Source organism: Myotis nattereri (assembly GCF_964212035.1).
Source record: "Myotis nattereri genome assembly, chromosome: 1".
NCBI lineage: Eukaryota > Metazoa > Chordata > Mammalia > Chiroptera > Vespertilionidae > Myotis > Myotis nattereri.
The window spans coordinates 181,432,946-181,453,378 of NC_138075.1; the positions used below are offsets into that span (position 1 = coordinate 181,432,946).

At 38.3% G+C, this 20,433-nt stretch overlaps 1 protein-coding gene across 1 annotated transcript in view; it reads left to right on the plus strand.

The window, feature by feature from the left end:
- CNOT6L (CCR4-NOT transcription complex subunit 6 like) overlaps positions 1-20,433 on the plus strand; it is a 76,117-nt gene that overhangs the window by 32,597 nt on the left and 23,087 nt on the right. The window contains exons 5-7 of the mRNA XM_081100836.1: positions 7,310-7,378; positions 12,148-12,305; positions 14,657-14,811. Of these exons, the coding sequence (XP_080956962.1) occupies positions 7,310-7,378; positions 12,148-12,305; positions 14,657-14,811 (382 nt within the window). The remainder of the gene's footprint in view (positions 1-7,309; positions 7,379-12,147; positions 12,306-14,656; positions 14,812-20,433) is intronic.

Below are 20,433 nucleotides of genomic sequence, written 5' to 3' on the forward strand. Positions count from 1 at the left end.
TTTCACAATGCAGTCATTTTGACTGCTTTTGGGCAATATAGGTATATACTAAATTTCAGCCTTTCTAGTGTTAAGGATAGTTTCATTTAATACAGAATTCACGGTTGATGCTTCTTTTCTTTCAGCACTTGAAAAATGTTGTGCCAGTTTCTCTGGCTAATAAGTTTTCAGAAAAGAAACACATTGTTTCTTTACAGGCAATGTGTCATTTCTCTTTGATGTTTTTGAGAGTCTTTGTCTTTAGTTTTCATCAGTTTAATTACTAGTATAATGTGTCTTGGTGTGATTTGTTTGAGTTTATTCTGCTTAAAGTTTGCTTACCTTCTTGAATTTGTAGCTATATGTCATTTACTAAATTTGGGAATTCTTAGTCATTATCTCTTAAGAATACTGTTGAAATTTATGTGCTTTCTCTCCTTTTTCTGCACTACGACGATATGAATCTTAGAGCTTTTGTGGTAGTCCCACAGGTCCCTCAAGCTCATTCCTTCCCCCTGCCCCAGTTTATTTTCTTTTTATTTATGTTGAACAAATTCTGTTGATTTTTAAATTCCCTTATTTTATCTTTTTAAATCTTTATTATTGTGCCCTTCTGTGAGTTTTGTTAGTTTATTGTATATTTTCAGTTCAATAATTTCATTTGGGTCCTATTTACTTATTTATTTATTTATTCATTTTCACTTTGGAAGACACTTTAATTTTTAGGCAAACAGAATTCAAGCACTACATACTAGGGTATCTAGGACCTTGGAAGGGTCGTGAATTGGAGGCATAGCATATGGGGTGTGTCCTTTCTCTTCCTGGACACCAATGTGGCCTTTGATCTTGGCCATGGTGAAAACTCCTCTGCCCATCCAGGTGGCTGTTCTGGCCACCAAGACACGATTGTCCAAAAACTCAGGTTTTAGTAATGAGGCCGATGACCCAGATGTCTAGGCTTCGTGCCAAAGCATTGTTTCTTTTATAAATAACACTTAAAATTCTCCTGGACCTGATGTCCAAGATCAAGGTGTCAAGAGGATTGGTTCCCTCCGGAAGGCTCAGGAAAGAATCTGTTGCAGGCTTTGCTCTGAGCTTCTCAAATGCTTAATGTTTATTAGTTTGTGACTGCATCGCCCTGATCTCTGCCCCTGTCATCAGATAGCTTCTGAGAACCCAATTTGGTCTTTTTAAAAAAAATGTCACTTATGCTTCTTTGCTGGGGTTTTCTGCTTTTTTTCCTTCTTGCATTTATTTCAAGAGAATTTATCATTATTTTCTGAAACAGCTTTATGATGGCTGCCCTAAAATCTCTGTCAGATAATTTCAACATCTGAATGATCTCTGTTGGCATTTGATAGAGTCTTTTCTTATGTATGTTTTTCCTGGTGTTTGGTATGACCAGTGATGTTCAATTATACCCTGGATATTTGGAATATTATGTTAGGAGACTCTTGATTTTTTAAAAATCTCAATTTTAGCAGACAGTTGCCCAGTTTAGTTTTATTTATTTTTATTATTTCTTTTAATCTTTATTATTGAAAGTATTACATAGGTCCTCCTTTTCCCCCCATTAACCTCTTCCAGCCCTCTCCCGTCCTCCACCCCTGCTCCCTGTTTAATTTTAGCATGTAGGTTCTGTCAGCCCTTCCAGACTCAGGTGACACCCCTAGTATGGACAAACCACATCCAGTGCTTCTGACCACTGTGAGATCTCTCTCTTGGGCTCTGCTAGCGTTGTTGCCATCAGCAACATTAATTCACCCACATTGCCAAAGAAGAAAGGAATAGAGAGGAACTATAAAAATAGCTGGTAAACAATTAAGAAAATGGCAATAAGTACATATCTAACAATAATTACATTAAAGGATCATAAGAAACTACTGTGAACAATTATGTACCAACAAATTGGACAACCTAGAAGAAACAGATAAATTCCCAGAAATATACAACCCATCAAGTCTGAATATGATGAAATAGAAAATCTCAAAAACCTTCCAACAAACAGAAGTTCAGGACTAGACCAGTGATGGCGAACCTATGACACGTATGTCAGAGGTGACACGTGAACTCATTTTTTTGGTTGATTTTTCTTTGTTAAATGGTACTTAAATATATAAAATAAATATCAAAAATATAAGTCTTTGTTTTACTATGGTTGCAAATATCAAAAAATTTCTATATGTGACACAGCACCAGAGTTAAGTTAGGGTTTTTCAAAATGCTGACACACCGAGCTCAAAAGGTTCGCCATCACTGGACTAGACAGTGTCCCTATTGAATTCTACCAAACATTCAAACGAAATTTAACATCATTCTTTCTCAAACTCTTCCAAATAATAGAAGAGGAGGGAACTCTTCCAAACTTACTTTATGCTGTCAGCATTCCCCTAATACCAAAACCAGACAAGGATGCCACAAGACGAGAAAATTACAGGCCAATATTCTTTATTTTTTAAAATATGTTTTTATTGATTTTTCTAGAGAGGAAGGGAGAGGGAGAAAGAGAGAGAAACATCAATGATGAGAGAGAATGACTGGTCGGTTGCCTCCTTCACGCCCCCACTGGGGATTGAACCCGCAACCCGGGCATGTGTCTTGACTGGGACTCGAACTGTAACCTCCTGGTTCATAGGTCGACGCTCAACCACTGAGCCACGCCAGCTGGGCCAGGCCAATATTCTTGATGAGCAGAGATGCAACAGTCCTCAACTAAATGTTAACAAATGGAATTCAACAATACATTAAAAGATCATACATCATGATTAAGTAGGCTTTATCCCAGACGTGTAAAGATGGTTCACCATCCACATTAACAAAATGAAAGATAAAAATCAAATTATCTTAATAGATGCAGGAAAGCATTTGACAAAATTCAACATGTATTTTATGCTAAAAACTCTTAAAGTGGGTATAGAGGGAATGCACTTCAATATAATAAAGGTCATAAATGACAAGCCACAGCTAACATTATACAAGTCAAGGATACTCAGTCTCACCATTTCCATGCAGTGTAAAACTGAAAGTCTGAGCCAGAACAGGTAGGCAAGAAAAAGAAATAAAAGGCATCCAAATTGGAAAGGAAGAAACTGTCACAATTACAGATGGCATAATATTATATCTAGAAAAATGTAAAGACTTTGTAAAAGGGAACTCTTGTGTATTGTGGTGGAACTGTATATTGGTGGAACCACTATGGAAAGTAGAATTACCATGTGTTCCAGTAATTCCACTTTTGAGTATTTGTCCAGTGAAAATGAAAACAGTAACTCAGAAAGATATCTGCATTTTTATGTCCATTGGAGCATTTATAACAACCAAGGCATGGAAACAGACTGTCTATAAATGGATGCATAGGTAAATAAATTACGGTATATGTACTGGTATATGCACACAATGGAACATTAGTCATAAAAAGAATGAAATCTTATTTGCAACAACATGGGCGGACCTTAGGGACATTATACTATGTGAAATAAGTCAGAGAAAGATAAATACCATATGATCTCTCTAATATGTGGGGGAGAGGGGATAAGCTCATAGATATAGAAAACCCATTAGTGGTTGCTAGAGGTAGGGAGGGGAGATATGGGTGAAGGAGGACAGAAGGTAAGAAGGAAAAATATATGTTGCATTATTGAGCAACAACAACATAAAGGGGTAGGGAATAGATCAAATACTCAAAAACATAAATTTTAACAGAAATTGGAATATATTTAGAACTAAACAACAGTAAGCTATATAAAGGAAAATTATATGGGTAGCAAGATGAGAATTGAATGAAAATGTGTACCGTGGAACTCTTGGTTTTTTTTGTTTGGGTTTTTTTATTTAGGAACAAATATAATATTTAGTGTATTTAAAAAAGTGAGATTGAAGAAAGTCTGAATACTGCCTGGAGATTTGATATTTAGAAAGCACTGTTAATTTGTTTTTAGATGTGATAATATTGTCAATCAGTAACTTTCACAGATACATACTAAAACATTTATTGAAGACATGAAATGTCTGTGATCAGCTTTAAATAATCTATGTGTAGGGAATAGATTGAAGTATAGATGAATCAAGATTGTCCAAGGGTTTATAATTATTGAAGCTGGGTAATGGATATTAGAGATACAGTACATGATGCTCTCTACACCTTTGTATATGTTAGAAATTTTCCATATTAAAAAGTGGAATTAACAAACAAGAGCAAAGACTTCATAATACAATACAAAACAAGTAGATTTTTTAAGTATATGTCACTCTTGAATATATTCTCATTGTAAAAAAATGTTAAAATTCCTGTTAAGACTAGAATTTCCTTTTACCACTATCTTTAATTCTAGTTTTATCCATGTAAATCAGGGGTGGGGGAACATCCGGCTGAGGGCCATATAAGGCCTGAGAAATCATTCGGTCTGGCCCTTCCAAGGTATTAGGGGTGAGTTAAATGTTTGACTAAATATAGCAGGCTAATTTTTTCCCCCTTTATTGATTAAGATATTACAAATGTATCTTTATCCCCCCAATATCCCCTCATCCCCCCAATCCTGCCCTCACCCTCACCCCCTGTTGTCCACATCCATCACTTATGCTTATATGCATGCGTACAAGTCCTTTGGGGAGGGGAGAGTTGCTATTACTGCTGCGGGCGTGGTGCACCTTTGGAGGTGGAGGTTCTAGGGTCTGCAAGTCTGCGGGTGGGGCAGCAGGATTTTGGAGTGGCTGCTGGGTCACAGGCAGTGTCCAAGGCCTGTCTGGGTGGTGGTGCTGATGAGTTCTTAGAAGAGGCCGCTCTCCCCTTCAAGATGGCATGGGTTCCGTGCCCGAGTCCTGCAGTCTGGGCCGCAGGCTAATTTTTAAGTTGATAATTTTGTATGGCCCATGAATGATGTTATAAATATCCAGATGGCCCTTGGCAGAAAACAGGTTTTCTACCACTTATGTAAATAAACATACTTCTAGGTTGAGTGTGTATTCTTGTAGACATTAACATCCAAAAATTATACCAGTAGAAATTTTATGGTATTACTTTTTAAGTATGTTTGAAAAACTTTTTCTAATAAATCATATCTTATTATATTTTTCTCCTTTTTTTGTACTCAACAGTATTTTAAAAAATATATATATCTTTATTGATTTCAGAGAGAAGAGGGAGAGAGAAACATGAATGATGAGAGAGAATCTTTGATCGGCTGGTTCTTGCACACCCCCTTCTGGGGACCAAGCCTGCAACCTGGGCATGTGCCCTGACTGGGCATCTGTGACCACCTTGTTCATAGCACTGAGTTATACCAGCCAGGCTCAACAGTATTTTTATATATCTTTTCACTTTAGTATACATGTATCTAATCTTTTTTTTTGTCTTTAAATGAACTCAAGCAGCTTTGAGTTTTATGGGTATTAGCCATTTACCATTGTTTGAGTTATTATAAACAATGGTATAATGAGTATCTATTTGAATACTGCTTTACGCAGATAGGACTGATCCCAGGAAATAGAATTTTTTTCCACAGGGACATGGATGTTTTAAATTTTAAAAGATGATTCACTTAGTCTTCCCAGATAGCTGTACCAGTTTTTATTCCTGTCAGTTGTACATGTAATATGTGTTTCACCATATATCATCACCCATGGATATTAGTAAAATTAAGTTTTTTTGTTAACCTGGATAAAAACATGCTATCTTATCTTTTTCTGCTTTCTAATTACTGATGATATCGTCTTTTCCTGTGTTATTAGCTCTTCGGATATTTTTAGTGAACACTATGCATTTTACTTATAGTGATGTAGCAGTTAACTGTATTATTTTAAGATTTGGGAAGCACCAAAATGTTGACATCACCTTACTTATTTTATTTTGAGAATTTTCTTGATTTATACATTTTTAACCGCTTGCTAAGGATCCCAATAGCTAGAAAGTGTCTTGTGTACCTTCAGTGTATTTGTATATTGGGCTTTCATTTTTGAGATAGTTGCCATGATTTTGACATGACACTCCTAGCAGGCATGATTATTTTTCACATTTCAGTGTGTTGAACTAGCTGAATGGTTTGCTTGTCCTATATAATAAAAGCGTAGTATGCAAATTGTCCCCTCGACCAGGAGTTCGACCAGGGGGCGGGGCAGGCCAGGGGGAAGGGAGGGAGGCCCTGCTAGGGACCCTACCAGTGCACAAATTTCATGTACTGGACCTCTGGATAATAACATTCATCCCTTTCCTGGCACTATATGGAATATACAAAGTAATGGCAATTCCATTTTTTGAAAAGTAAAGATGCTAAAACAGGCATCCTTTAGATAAAGTTTTGACACAAGGATGGTTAGTAAACTGACATTTTTTAAGGTATTTGCATGAAAATTTTTGTGGCTGGATGGAGATGGTGTATATTTGTTTTAAAAGAATACATTTCTCAGCCACTAAATAACCTGGGCAAATAACTTGCATCAAATTGTTGTGTAATTGAAAATGGTTTTAAAAGGAAGAAGAAAGGTGGGTAGTTAAATCTTAACTTAGTGCCCAGCCAGTGTGGCTCACTGGTTGAGCATCGACCTATGAACCAAGTGGTCATGGTTCAGTTCCCCATCAGGGCACATGCGTGGGTTGTGGGCTCAAGGCAGCTGATAAATGATTCTCTCTCATCATTGATGTTTCTGTCTCTCTTTCCTTCTCCCTTACTCTCTGAAATCAATAAAAATATTTTTTTAAAAAAAGGAAAAAGTTTTAACTTAGTGAATTTTCTTTCATCTGATTGTTGGGTAGTATTTAGTTCCATGGTATCGATAACTATATCTGAGCAATATAACCAATGCCTTTCTTTTTTCTGTACAACCTAGTTCTAATCTCTTGCTTTGCATAAACATTATAAAAGAAAGATTTAAATTAGGAAATGAAAGCCCCATTAGAAAATGTATTAATTTTTATTATACATTGATATGTGTTTTTTTCTATTTTAAAGAGATTTGAGTATTTTAATTCCTCAATATGTTGGAACTCTACATAGCTTTGATTTCCCTGCAGAGAACAAGGCTGAGTCAATGTGTAATTAAGACATAAGAACCTGGTTAAAATTTTAAATAGGTACTTTTCCTAAGTACTATGTAAGTGGAATTGCCAGTGAGTTTCCTAATATGCTTTTTTGTATATTAGTTATATGTTTTCTGCATAGCTCTTCTTAAACTTCCTTTAGCTTCTAAATTTTTACTATATTTCAGTATGTTTTTAAGTAGGCTTTTGGTTCATTACAGCTGAAGAGAAGAAAAGTTGATTTGACATTATAACGTAAATGATACTGATTTTAGAAACATCTGAAATTAACTTACGTTAGAAAAATTTTATTTCCAGTTCATCCAGAGCAGCTTCCTCCGAGGCCATGGATTACATTAAAAGAACGAGACCAAATTCTGCCATCAGGTAAGTAGTTTTTATTCTTCCTTGACTTTTCCCAGAAATACTTGAAATGCCATTTGGGCAGTGTAATAAAATGAACAGGCCTTCATTTTATATTAGGTGAGTATAAAAATGCCGATGGATAGACTTAAAAATCCACACTAATGCTTATGTACAAGAAGCTTTCTTTCACAGTGCTGTAACTCTTAGTTTTAAAGTGATTCCTTGTACTACAGCCTTCCAACTGGCATCTTCACAGCATATTGGCAGATGTAAGGAAAATGAGTAATAAAGAATTTTCTTCTGTAAAATTTAAACCTACTTAGGTACTTAATCTTTCTTGAACAGGTAGACTGATAACAGTTGTGAAAAAATAATTTAGATTGAGTCTATATTTGCTATATTAGAAACAAAATATGATATGAGGTCAGTGGTGTAGAAATGGCATAGTGTGAGCATTTGAGCAATTTAAGGATATGGTTTAGCACTTCTTGTACTTCATGAATGTAAAAAATAGAAACCTTTGTCTCTTTGTGGAGACCAATAATGATTTGACATCATTTATAGGGCTCTTTACTTTTCATTAGATAATTTATGAATGGGAATTCAACTTAAAATAAGTTGTGAATTGGTATTTCTCCTAATGCCTTCTTTTTAATCACAAGTATAGTGGTTTTTATGGTATCGAATCCTATCTCATAAAAGAGAAACATGGTAATTAGCCATACCTCCGCTACCCTTCCCATTGGCTAATCAGGGCGATATGCAAATTAACTGCCAGCCAAGATGGCGGCCGGCAGCCAGGCAGCTTGAAGCGAACATGAGGCTTGCTTGCTTCAGTGACGGAGGAAGCCAACATTCCCCGCCTGCCTTGCCGGCCTCTGAGCTTGCAGTTTGAAACATTGTTACAAATATAGACGCTAAACAAAACCCCAGAAACCTGCTTTCAGCGAGCCGGGATCTCAGAGCTGGAGTTGAAACAGTGTTTCGATTATAGAACCGAAACAAACCAGATACCTGCTTTCAGCAGCCGAGGCCTAAGACTGGAGCCAAGCCTCAGAGCTAAAGCTGGCCCAGAATAAAAAAAAAGAAAAAAAGAAAAAAAAGAGCGGTTGGGAGCTTTAGTCACCCGCCAGCCTGAAAACAGCCCTCAGCCCCTCACCCAGACTGGCCAGGCACCCCAGTGGGGACCCTCACCGTGAAGGGTGTGTGACCAGCTGCAAACAGCAATCATCCCCTCATCCAGGCTGGCCAGGCACCCCAGTGGGGACCCCCACCCTGATCCAGGACACCCTTCAGGGCAAACCAGCCGGCCCCCACCTGTGCACCAGGCCTCTATCCTATATAGTAAAAGGGTAATATGCCTCCCAGCACCGGAATCAGCGGAGCAGCGAGGCCTCCCGGCACTGGGATCAGCGTGACGGGGACAGTGCCCAAACCCTCTGATCGCCCTGCTCTGTGCCTGATAGGGGGGAGCTCCCCAACCCCCTGATCGCCCAGTGGCTCTGTGTGTGATAGGGTGCGGCGCCCCAACCCCCTGATCGGCCCTGCTCTATGTGTGACAGGGTGTGGCGCCCCAACCCCCCCACCCCCCACTGGCCCTGCTCTGTGTGTGACAGGATGCGGTGCCCCAACTCCCCTATCAGCCCTACTCTGTGAGTGACAGGGGGGACCTCCTCAACCCCCTGATCGGCCTTGCTCTGTGCATGACAGAGTACGGAGCCCCAACCCCCCTGATTGGCCCTGCTCTGTGCGTGACAAGGGGGAGCTCCCCAACCCCCTGATCGACCCTGCTCTGTGCGTGACAGGGTACGGAGCCCCAATCCCCCTGATGGGCCCTGCTCTGTGAGTGACAGGGGGCAGTGCCCCAACCCCATTATTGGCCCTGCTCTGTGCGTGACGGGGTGGCGCCGCAACCTCCCCATTGACCCAGCCTTGAGTGTGACAGGGGGCGGTGCCCCAACCCCCCAATTGGCCCTACCCTGAGCGTGACTGAGAGTGGCATCACAACCTCCCGATCCGCCCTGCTCTGTGCATGACAGGGGGCGGTGCCCCAACTCCCCAATCGGCCCTGCTCTGAGCCTGACCAGAGGCTGCACCTAGGGATTGGGCCTGCCCTCTGCCACCTGGGAGCGGGCCTAAGCCAGGAGGTTGTTATCTCCCGAGGGGTCCCAGACTGCACGAGGGCACAGGCCGGGCTGAGGGACCCCCCTCCCCCACGAGTGCACAAATTTTTGTGCACCGGGCCTTTAGTTTCATTATAAAATTAAATAAGAATTTTACTGTTTTACTTGTTTTAATCTTTACTTGTGAAGATTAAAACAAGCACTGAATACTCATGCTTCAATAATTTTTAATGGGTAAATCATAGTTTTGCGTGTACTTTTTAAGCCCTTCTGTTTGTGAGGTGTTTTTTTTACGTTATTAAATAAGAGGATTCAGAAAAAGTCATTTGCTTTGATATTGGGAAATGTGGGCAGAATAACATCTTCATGGTTCTATTTGCATTTTAATAACGCTGAGAAATATTATCATATACAATTTATTTCTGTCTTTCAGAAGTAATGTTGAAACCAGCACTGTCTAGAGCAGTGATGGCGAACCTATGACACGCGTGTCAGAGGTGACACGCAAACTCATTTTTTTGGTTGATTTTTCTTTGTTAAATGGTACTTAAATATATAAAATAAATATCAAAAATATAAGTCTGTTTTACTATGGTTGCAAATATTAAAAAATTTCTATATGTGACACAGCACCAGAGTTAAGTTAGGGTTTTTCAAAATGCTGACACGCCGAGCTCAAAAGGTTCGCCATCACTGGTCTAGAGCCACAGTATCAGCCAAGAGGCATTGTGTCACTGTTATCACGAATAACATTTCTATTATCAGGATACACATTGATGGTTTGAAAAAAAGAATACCTAAGGTTTTCTACAAACCTTAAGTTAGGCAGGTTTATTTTATGTTTAGCCCTCCCTAATGTGCAATTAATTTGTTTCTTTCTGGTATTAAAAACACCATTTTCTAGTTATTTAAAGCAATCCTTTTTCTAGTATGAGTGAACATAATCTTGAAGAAAACGTTTTCTAATATTGCATACATACATTTCCATTAGAAAAAGGACAACAGAAAGAAATTTTCACTAGTGTTGAACTCTCAGAGTAATGTGTTTTGGGGTTTTCCTTATTGAAAACTGGTATAGATTTTTTTTTTTTTTGAGATGTATGCTTCCCTGAGTAGAATCTGAATGCTAAAAAAAGATATTAAAAATGCCTTTTACTTTTGGTGCATAGGGAGATGTGTATAATAACGAATGATGGTTAAGTGTGATTTATAGCCAAAAAATTATAAATGTTAAACTATCATAGAATAATTACCAAATAGTGCAAAAGGTAGCAGTATACAAAATTGCCACCATTTGAGATCCCCAGGGGAGCACTGAACTAAGTTTCTCTTAATTCTTTTACCATTATTTGAATCTGAACCAACTTCAATCTAGTGTTACTTTATTACTTGGATTTCTCACCTTTTATTTAAATATTTAGAGGCACAGTACAGAACATTCATGCACTCGGGGGGCGGGGAGGTAAGGGGCCCCTCAGCCTGGCCTGCACTTTCTTGTAGTCCGGGACCCCTCGGGGGATGTCCACCAAGGTGTCCTTAGCTCTGCTGTGGAGCTTCTCCTGCCACCCTGCTGCACTCACTAGCTGTGATCCTGGCCTCTGGCTGAGCGGCGCTCCCCCTGTGGGAGCACACTGACCACCAGGGGGCAGCTCCTGCGTTGAGTGCCTGCCCCCCTGGTGGTCAGTGAGCATCATAGTGACCAGCCGTTACACCGTTCAGTTGATTTGCATATTAGCCTTTGATTATATAGGATGTGATTCTCAACTGTGTCTGCCCATTCTAATCACCTGGGATACTTTTTATAAATATAAATACCCAGACCCTAATATACAGACTTAATTTGTCTGGAGTAGGGCCTTGGGCGTCAGCTGTGTTCTTAAAGCTCTTCAGACTGATTCTAATGGGCAGCTAGGATAAAGAATTACTGGTAAAAATCAGGGCTTTTCAAACTATGCATGTCATATGAATCACCTGAACATTTTGTTAAATTGCAGGTTTTGATTCAATAGGTTTTTGTGGAACTAAAGATTCTGCATTTCTAAGGTAGCTTAAGCCTTTTCCTTAGAGCACACTTTTGAGTAGTAAGATTACAAACCACGTTCTCTCAACTGTTAGTGTGCTCACAGTCCTTTCATAGTTCAAGGTCATTATAACATGAGAATTTAATTTCAGCAGTGAACATATAACTTGGCAAAAAGGATTCTCTTATAACTAAACTTTCTTAGTGCATATTCTTGCTCAGAGCAGTGAGAGCAGTAAAAGGTCCACTGAAGTATTAAGTATGGATATTGTATTAAAAATTAATGAAATTAGAGCCTTTTAATGAGAAAAACTAAAATTTACTTTTGTTTAATTTATATAGAAAAGCTTTACTCAAATTCTGTGCAAAAATTCTTATTTAAAATTTTAATTTGTATTAAAATAAATTTTCTAAAAATTTCAAATATGAACTGTTAGTTTAATTCTAGTAAAGTTGCTTTGGTGTGATTGACTTCGGTGAAGCTTTAGTAGATACCATTTAATGTATTCTTGCCCAAAGCATTTCATATTGATGATATTTTGAGTATGTTTGTGTGCCCTGTGTGCTTGTGGACATGATAAGTACTTTAGATAAAGTTGCCTAATTTTCTCCCTTTTGTCTGTTGTTTTTTTTCTCTCACTTCTTAGCATCATTCACGGTTATGTGTTACAATGTGTTATGTGATAAATACGCCACCCGGCAGCTATATGGCTATTGCCCATCCTGGGCATTAAACTGGGAATACAGGAAAAAGGGAATTATGGAAGAAATTGTTAACTGTGATGCAGATATCATTAGTCTTCAGGTAACACAATAGAAATTGAATTGTCTTTAAGTTAAAGGTGAACTTAAAAATAAAAGATCTTACTTCTGGGGGAGATCCTGTTTTCAAAGCAAAACTCAAAGGGAATTATTTTCTGTCCTTAAAGAAAATGGACAATTTTAATAAGAACCCAAGACATTTCCACAGTGAAACTATTTTGCTAAGTACAGCCATCCATTTATACTTATTTATTATCTTAAGTGAAAATTATCTCTTGCATTATTCATGTTAACAATCATTTCATCCGTAAATTATTGGTATTGCCAAAAGAGAAAACTGCAGAAGATTGTGTCTTTTAGGAATATAAATTCGACTTTTAATTTTAAAAGAAAATTGCTTACCCACTATTGTTCCTTGCTAATAAACATTTTAAACATTTAAAAATATTGTATTATAGTCCTGGCCGGTTTTGCTAAGTGGTTAGAGTGTTGGCCTGAGGACCAAGGGGGCATGGGTTTGACTCCTGGTCAAGGGCACATACCTGGGTTGCAGGATCCCTGTCCCCGTGGGGGCACAAGAGAGAGGCAGCTGACCAATGTGCTCTCTTCACATCAAAGTTTCTCTCACTCTCTCTCCCCTTCCCTTCTTCCCTCCACTCTCTCAAATCAATGGAAAAAATATCCTCAGATGAGGATTAACAACAACAAAAAAGTACCATCAATCATGCAATTTTGTCTTATTTTAAAAACCACCTCTGAAATTTATATTTCTTCTGTTTTATAACACTTCATTATAATAAATTTAACTGGAGAAGCACATTTCCATTGAAATATACATTTTATTGCTTTTTTTCAACATTTAGCTAATGAATAGCCAAAAAAGTTTTTAGGTAAATTTTTTTTGAGCAGCTTTCAAAGCATATTAAATACTTTAAAGGTGTCTTAAAATGTTAAATATTATAGTTCCACACCTTCTTTTCAGGATAGCCTGAGAAGAAATTATTATGTTGTCCATGGTTTGTATGACTTCCTGGAGAATAAGAAATATCTTCAAAAATTAAATTTTCTTCTCATCACTGAGAACTGACACAGATTTGCAGGGAGGAGGAGGCAAACAGAATCAGTCTTATTACTTAATTGTCTCCATTTTTGTATATGTAGTGTGAAGCCTCACACTCTTCTATATAAAGTTTAGTTTTAAGGATAAAAATACCATAATATAAAAGTTTTCATACCAGTGTCACCCTAATAAATTTAATTAAAGCAAGAAATGTTATAGTATCAGAAACAAAAATTTTAAAAATTAAAACCATTATTCTGAAATCTGCTCTAGGGAGTAGACATGGCTGAATATGTTAAGAATGAATTTTTCAAATGTAGGTCAGATACAACTATATGCCAAAACACTTCTTATTATAAAAGTAATACTACTTTATAAAGTGTTAATTCTAGAGAATTTGGAAATTTTGAAAAAATATAAAGAATGATGGAAGAAAACATGTAATCTCATATCCCAAAGATAGTTGCTGTGTTAAAACTTCTGAAGTGTTTCTTGTATACATTTTTAATTCACTTATTTATTTATTTGTAGGTATATTTTAAAAATAAAGTTGATATTACACTATTGACATATTTTCTTTTTTATTTATTGCCCGTAATGCACTTTATATTACTAAAATTTTTCAGAATTATTTATATGAATATACATTAATTGATTTATCGTTTTCCTTACTGTTGGACATTTAGGCATGTTATGAGCATTATCATTCATAAATCTTATCTTCAAACTTGATTTTGTCATTTGGAAGGATTTGTTAAAAACATTTTGTGGATAAAAAATAAAATAATTTAACCCAATAATTACTAAATTAACAGAGACCATTAGATTCAGGTCTCTGTTAATTCCTTAAAGTACAATTTCTTATTGATAAATTCCTTAAAGTACAATTTTTTATTGATAAATCTTAAGTTTCTTACTCTCGGGTAATAATGCTTTTCACTACAGTTGAGAAAGATAAAATAAATTTTTTAAAATACTTTTTTATATATAAAATTTATTATTTCCTACCACTTAATCTATGATATGATCAACATTCTTTGTTTAATTACCAGTTGTGAGAAAGTGAAAAATAGTGGAATGAACTCTATATTGGGAGTCAAGAGGCTTGGGATCCACTAGCTGTGTGAGCATGAGAAAATCATATAACATTTGGTTCTTTCAGGTTTAAAAAGCTGCCATTGTCAACTGGCAGCTGTTAGGAGTAAGGTAAGATAGATAATATTTGTTATGTGAATTATTTTAACTTAGCCACATCTTATTCATAATGCTGAACATTTTTATACCTTTATCAGAGTTTTCCTGTCATGTCGATGATAACTTTTCTTTCATCTCAGGAAGTGGAAACAGAGCAATACTTCACTCTCTTTCTGCCAGCATTGAAGGAGCGTGGATATGATGGGTTTTTTTCTCCAAAGTCACGTGCCAAAATCATGTCTGAGCAGGAGAGAAAGCATGTGGACGGTTGTGCAGTATTCTTCAAAACAGAAAAGTGAGTTAAGGAAACAAAGCATAATAGTGTAAAATTACTCCTTTAATTACTGCACATTTGAAATTGTTTTTGGTTTGACCTATAAAATAAATAAAAAGCTAGAAAGCAAGTGATACAAAAATTTAATTTTAAGTAAATTCATATACTTAAATATAGTGTTATAATCATATTTCCAATTATATTTTCATGAAGTAAAATATTAGTTTTGGTGTGAAAAAAGTAATTTAGTGGCTTTTAAGATTAGAAATAAGTTTTTATTTTCTTCCGTGATTTTTTTTTTTTTAATATTTGGCCTTTTTCAGAATCATTCATTGTATGAACCTTTTCATCTTTTTTTTAAAACATTTCAGACATTTATTTAATCAGTTATTTACTAAATGAATACTGAACATTTGCTTTGTGACAAGTACTGTGGTAGTCACAAATAGACAATACAGTTACTAATCACACTCAGAGCTCTACTCTAGTAGGAAAAGGTAAGCATGTAAGAAAACCACAATAGCCCTGGCCGATTTGGCTCAATGGATAAAGCGTCAGCCTGTGGACTGAAGAGTCCCGGGTTTGATTCTGGTCAAGGGCATGTACCTTGGTTGTAGGTTCCTCCCCAGCCCAGGCTTTGGTTGGAGCTCTTGCAGGAGGCAATCAATTGATGTGTTTCTCTCACATTGATGTTTCTCTCTGTCTTTCCCTCTCTCTTCCACTCTCTAAAAAAATCAATGGAAAAATATCCTTGGGTAAGGATTAACAAAAAATTTATAATAACAATTTAAAAAATAAAAAGAAAATCACAACATAATCTATATAATAAAAACCCAGTGGTCGTAACGCCATAATGACCAAAGACCGGTCACCAGGAGGTGCGTTGATCAGGGTCCTGCAGCACCAGGACTTGATGGTGGGTCCCTCGGCGCGCTGGGTCTGGGTCTTGCACGATTTCGTGAGCTGGGCCTCTAGTGTGTATATGTGTATATGTGTGTGTATATATATGGTAGAAAAGAAATATGTATTAAGATAAGGCAAGGCAGAAAAGCACAGAGCTTATAGAGGTGGGGAGTTAGAGAATTAATTAGGACAGGATAGTGGAAAGTAGTCATCAGATATAAAGAATACATCACACATGTTTTTTGGGGGGCTGTTAATATAGCTGGTTACAGTCATAATGAGAATGTTATGAGTCTGCTAATTATTAAAATACATAAATGATCTTGTTTAAGCCTCTTTGCTTTAATATTCTTGAGTTTAATCTGGAAAACGGTATTCATGCTTACTTCAGGGGTAGTTAAAATAATTAAATGAGGTAATGAATGGGTAGGTCCTTTGAAATGATTAAGTGTCCTGGACATATTTTTATTATTTTTTCCTATTTCTGTAGTCCTTTGTAATATTAGTAGTATTTCTCTATTACTGGGTTTATTAGGTTGTGTGCATTGAATTTAGAATTGTATTTCCTTCTTGAGGGTGAGGAGCTGTAACATGGTCAGAAGGTGCCTCTTGAGTGTTGGCTGAGTAACTATATGGTTAGAGGCAGATTCTTTGGTTATCATCATGAGGAAAAGAGAATATTTTTGCCTCATAAAGGCTGCCAATTTTAGAGTGGAAAATTAGAAAGGACCTTCAATAGAAGACTGAAATATGTGAAATCTGATAGAGATTGAATCTCATGGATAATAATTTGGGTTTGCTACATTAGACAATCTACTTAAAGAATAAGCATATACATGCTTATGACTATATTCCTGTTTAATACCTATTATAACAAAGCTGGTTAAATGTTTATTAATGTAGGCATATTACCAGAATGTTATTTTAAGTAAATGAATTAAGTGAATTTGAAAGATATTTGGCCTACTTTTAATTAATTTGAACCTACTTTCCTGTGAATTTTTAATAGAGATATTCTCATTTTAGTTAACAATTAGTACACAGCCCTATAATATCTGAGGTCAGAATATATGAAATTCTTTTAGGTGATTTATTTATAATGTTTTATTAATTTTTAGAGAGGAAGGGAGAGGGAGAGATAGAAACATTGATGAGTGAGAAATATCTTCAGTCAGCTGCCTCCTGCATCCCCCCTACTGGGGATTAAGCCCACAACCCAGGCATGTACCCTGACTGGGAATAAAACCAGTGACCTCTTGGTTCATGGGTCAACACTCAACCACTGATCCACACCAGCCAGGGTAGGTGATTATTTTAAAATGAATTTTAGAATAACCATAGCAATTACTTTTATAATATTTATATTTCAGGCCTTTTATTAATATGGATTATCTTATTTAATTTTTAAATCAATCCTCAGAGGTAGGAATAGAGGTAGTTCCCCATTTTAAAAAAGTTATGAGGTACCATCTCAAACCTGTCAGAATGGTTATCATCAATAAATCAACAAGTGACAAATGCAGGCAAAGATGTGGAGAAAAAGGAACCCTTGTGCACTGCTTGCTGGTGGGAATGTAGACTGGTGCAGCCACTGTGCAAAACTGTATTGAGTTTCCTCAAAAAATTAAAAATGAAACTCCCATTCTGCTGGGGTCCCACCCCAGCAGGTCCAGGGGTCCCCAAAGGTGTGGACGGAGTCGGCGAAGAAGGAATGACACGGAGGCAGCGTTCAGTTGATCAGCAGCCTAGCCAGGATCTCTAGCCAGGTTCTGGTCAGGATCTCCAGCAAAGTTCTGGTTAGGATCTCCAGCCAGGTTCTGTGTCCATGGTCTCTTGCTAGGTTCTCCAGCCAGGTTCTCCAGGTTCTCCAGCCAGGTTCTGTAGCCATGTTCCCTCGCTAGGTTCTCCAGGTTCTCCAGCCAGGTTCAGTCACCAGGTTCTAGTCAGGTTCTCTTGCCAATTTCTGTAGTCAGGTTCAGTCCAGGATCTTTTGCCATGTTCTCTCGCTAGGTTCTGTCCCTAGGTTCTGAGGCCAGTTTCTTTCCAGGATCTTTTGCCATGTTCTCTCCAGCAAAGTTCTTCTGTCTCTAGAGAACGTTCTGTGTAGGTTCTGTGCCTAGGTTCTGTCTCTTTGTCTTGTTACATCTGTATTTATACCAGTTGATTCAATCCTATCAATCTCTATTACAAAGGTGAGGGCGTTTCTTATCTCCATTCCAGGGAGTAAAGATTATGTAGCTTAAGCATGATTGTTCATAGTTAAAGTGATTAATTACCCGCCTGGCACTTAGTTAAGAGGTTTTATTCCCTCCCTAACTTCAGGGGAAAATCCCTACCTGGGGAAACAACTTTTCTCAGAGACCTTGGTTAAAACACATAGTGCCAAGAAGGTGAGCAAACATATTAAGAACAGTATGCCATATATGCCAGGTCCCTTGAAACAGCAAGCATGGACCGGCTCCCGGCAAATTCCCCCTTTTTTATTTTTTAAAAGCAGGCATTAAAAAGAAAAACCTGAAATGCTCTCTTGTATCCATTTTAAGAATAGGATTGGCGCTTTCCGCTATTACCTGAGGCCTGATCTATCACCCCAGGAAGAGCTTGCCAATCCTGCACTTTCCCGGGGTGGAAAGGCTGCAGTGGGGTTAAGGGTAAGGCTCCTTGGGCCTACCTCCTCCCATGCCTTTACATTTACCTTTCCTTCCTCAGAAAAGCATGGACATACTTCTTGTATAAAATGTTCCATCTGACTGGGAGTAACCTTAATTCCTCTGCTAGCAAGCATATGTGTTAGAAGATCAATACAGAGTCTTATTTCTTTAGACTCAGTATGGCACATCTTCTCAATCTAAGAATCAATACAGAGTCTTCTTTCTTTGGACTCAGTATGGCACATCTTCTCAATCTAAGAATCAATACAGAGTCTTCTTTCTTTGGACTCACTATGGCACATCTTCTCAATCTGAGTTTTGTACTATCCACCTTCTTACCCTACTTATCCTCTGTAGGGGGGTCTGTAGTACCCTGGTGGAGTCCTATCCGTCCCGAGTGTGGGGTTCTCAATGGGGGGTGGGGGGGGCTTACCTAGGGGAATCCTGTTCCAGGAGTTCCCAAAGGTGTGGACGGAGAGTCGGCAAAGACTATCCACCCTCTTCCTACGGTGGAGTCCTATCCGTCCCGAGTGTGGGGCGCTTACCTAGGGGTCCCTGTTCGGGTGCCATATGCTGAGGTCCGACCCCAGCGGGTCCAGGGGTCCCCAAAGGTGTGGACGGAGTTGGCGAAGAAGGAATGACACGGAGACAGCGTTCAGTTGATCAGCAGCCTAGCCAGGATCTCCAGCCAAGTTCTGGTCTGGATCTCCAGCGAAGTTCTGTTTAGGCTCTCCAGCCAGGTTCTGTGTCCATGGTCTCTTGCTAGGTTCTCCAGCCAGGTTCTCCAGGTTCTCCAGCCAGGTTCTGTAGCCATGTTCCCTCGCTAGGTTCTCCAGTCAGGTTCTGTCACCAGGTTCTCCAGCCAGGTTCAGTCACCAGGTTCTAGTCAGGTTCTCTTGCCAATTTCTGTAGTCAGGTTCAGTCCAGGATCTTTTGCCATGTTCTCTCGCTAGGTTCTGTCCCTAGGTTCTGAGGCCAGTTTCTGTCCAGGATCTTTTGCCATGTTCTCTCCAGCGAAGTTCTTCTGTCTCTAGAGAACGTTCTGTGTAGGTCCTGTGCCTAGGTTCTGTCTCTTTGTCTTGTTACATCCGTATTTATACCAGTTGATTCAATCCTATCAATCTCTATTACAAAGGTGAGGGCGTTTCTTATCTCCATTCCAGGGAGTAAAGATTATGTAGCTTAAGCATGATTGTTCATAGTTAAAGTGATTAATTACCCGCCTGGCACTTAGTTAAGAGGTTTTATTCCCTCCCTAACTTCAGGGGAAAATCCCTACCTGGGGAAACAACCTTTCTCAGAGACCTTGGTTAAAACACATAGTGCCAAGAAGGTGAGCAAACATATTAAGAACAGTATGCCATATATGCCAGGTCCCTTGAAACAGCAAGCATGGACCGGCTCCCGGCACCATTCGATCCAGTAATCCCACTTCTAGAAATATATCCAAAGAAATCAGAAAGGATATATGCACCCCTATGTTCATAGCAGCACAATTTACAATAGGTTAGATTTTGAAACAGCCTAAGTGCCCATCAGCAGATGAGTGGATTAAAAACCTGTGGTACATCTATACAATGGAATACTATGCTGCTTTAAAAAAGAAGGAACTCTTACCATTTGCAACCGCATGGATGGACCTGGAAAGCATTATGCTAAGCAAAATAAGCCAGTCGGAGAAAGATAAATATCACACCATCTCACTCATTTGCGGAATATAATGTACAACATAAGCTGATGAACAAAAATAGAGCTAGAGTCATAGAAGCACCGAACAGATTGTCCAATCTAAGAGGGAAGGCAGGGGAGGTGGGTGGTAAGATCAATCAAAGGACTTGTATGCATGCATATGAGCATAGCCAATGGACACAGGCCGTAGGGGGGTACGGGCATGTGCTAGGCAGTGGGGAGCATCTAGGGAGAGGTCAACAGGGAGAAAAAGGAGACTTATGTAATACTTTCAAGAATAAAATTTTTTTTTTAAAGTTTATTTTTATTGTTAAAAGTTTTACAGATGTGCTCCTCTTTTCCCCCATTGATCTGCTCCTCCCCGCCTGAGGCCTTCAGCACCCTATTGTCTGTGTTCATG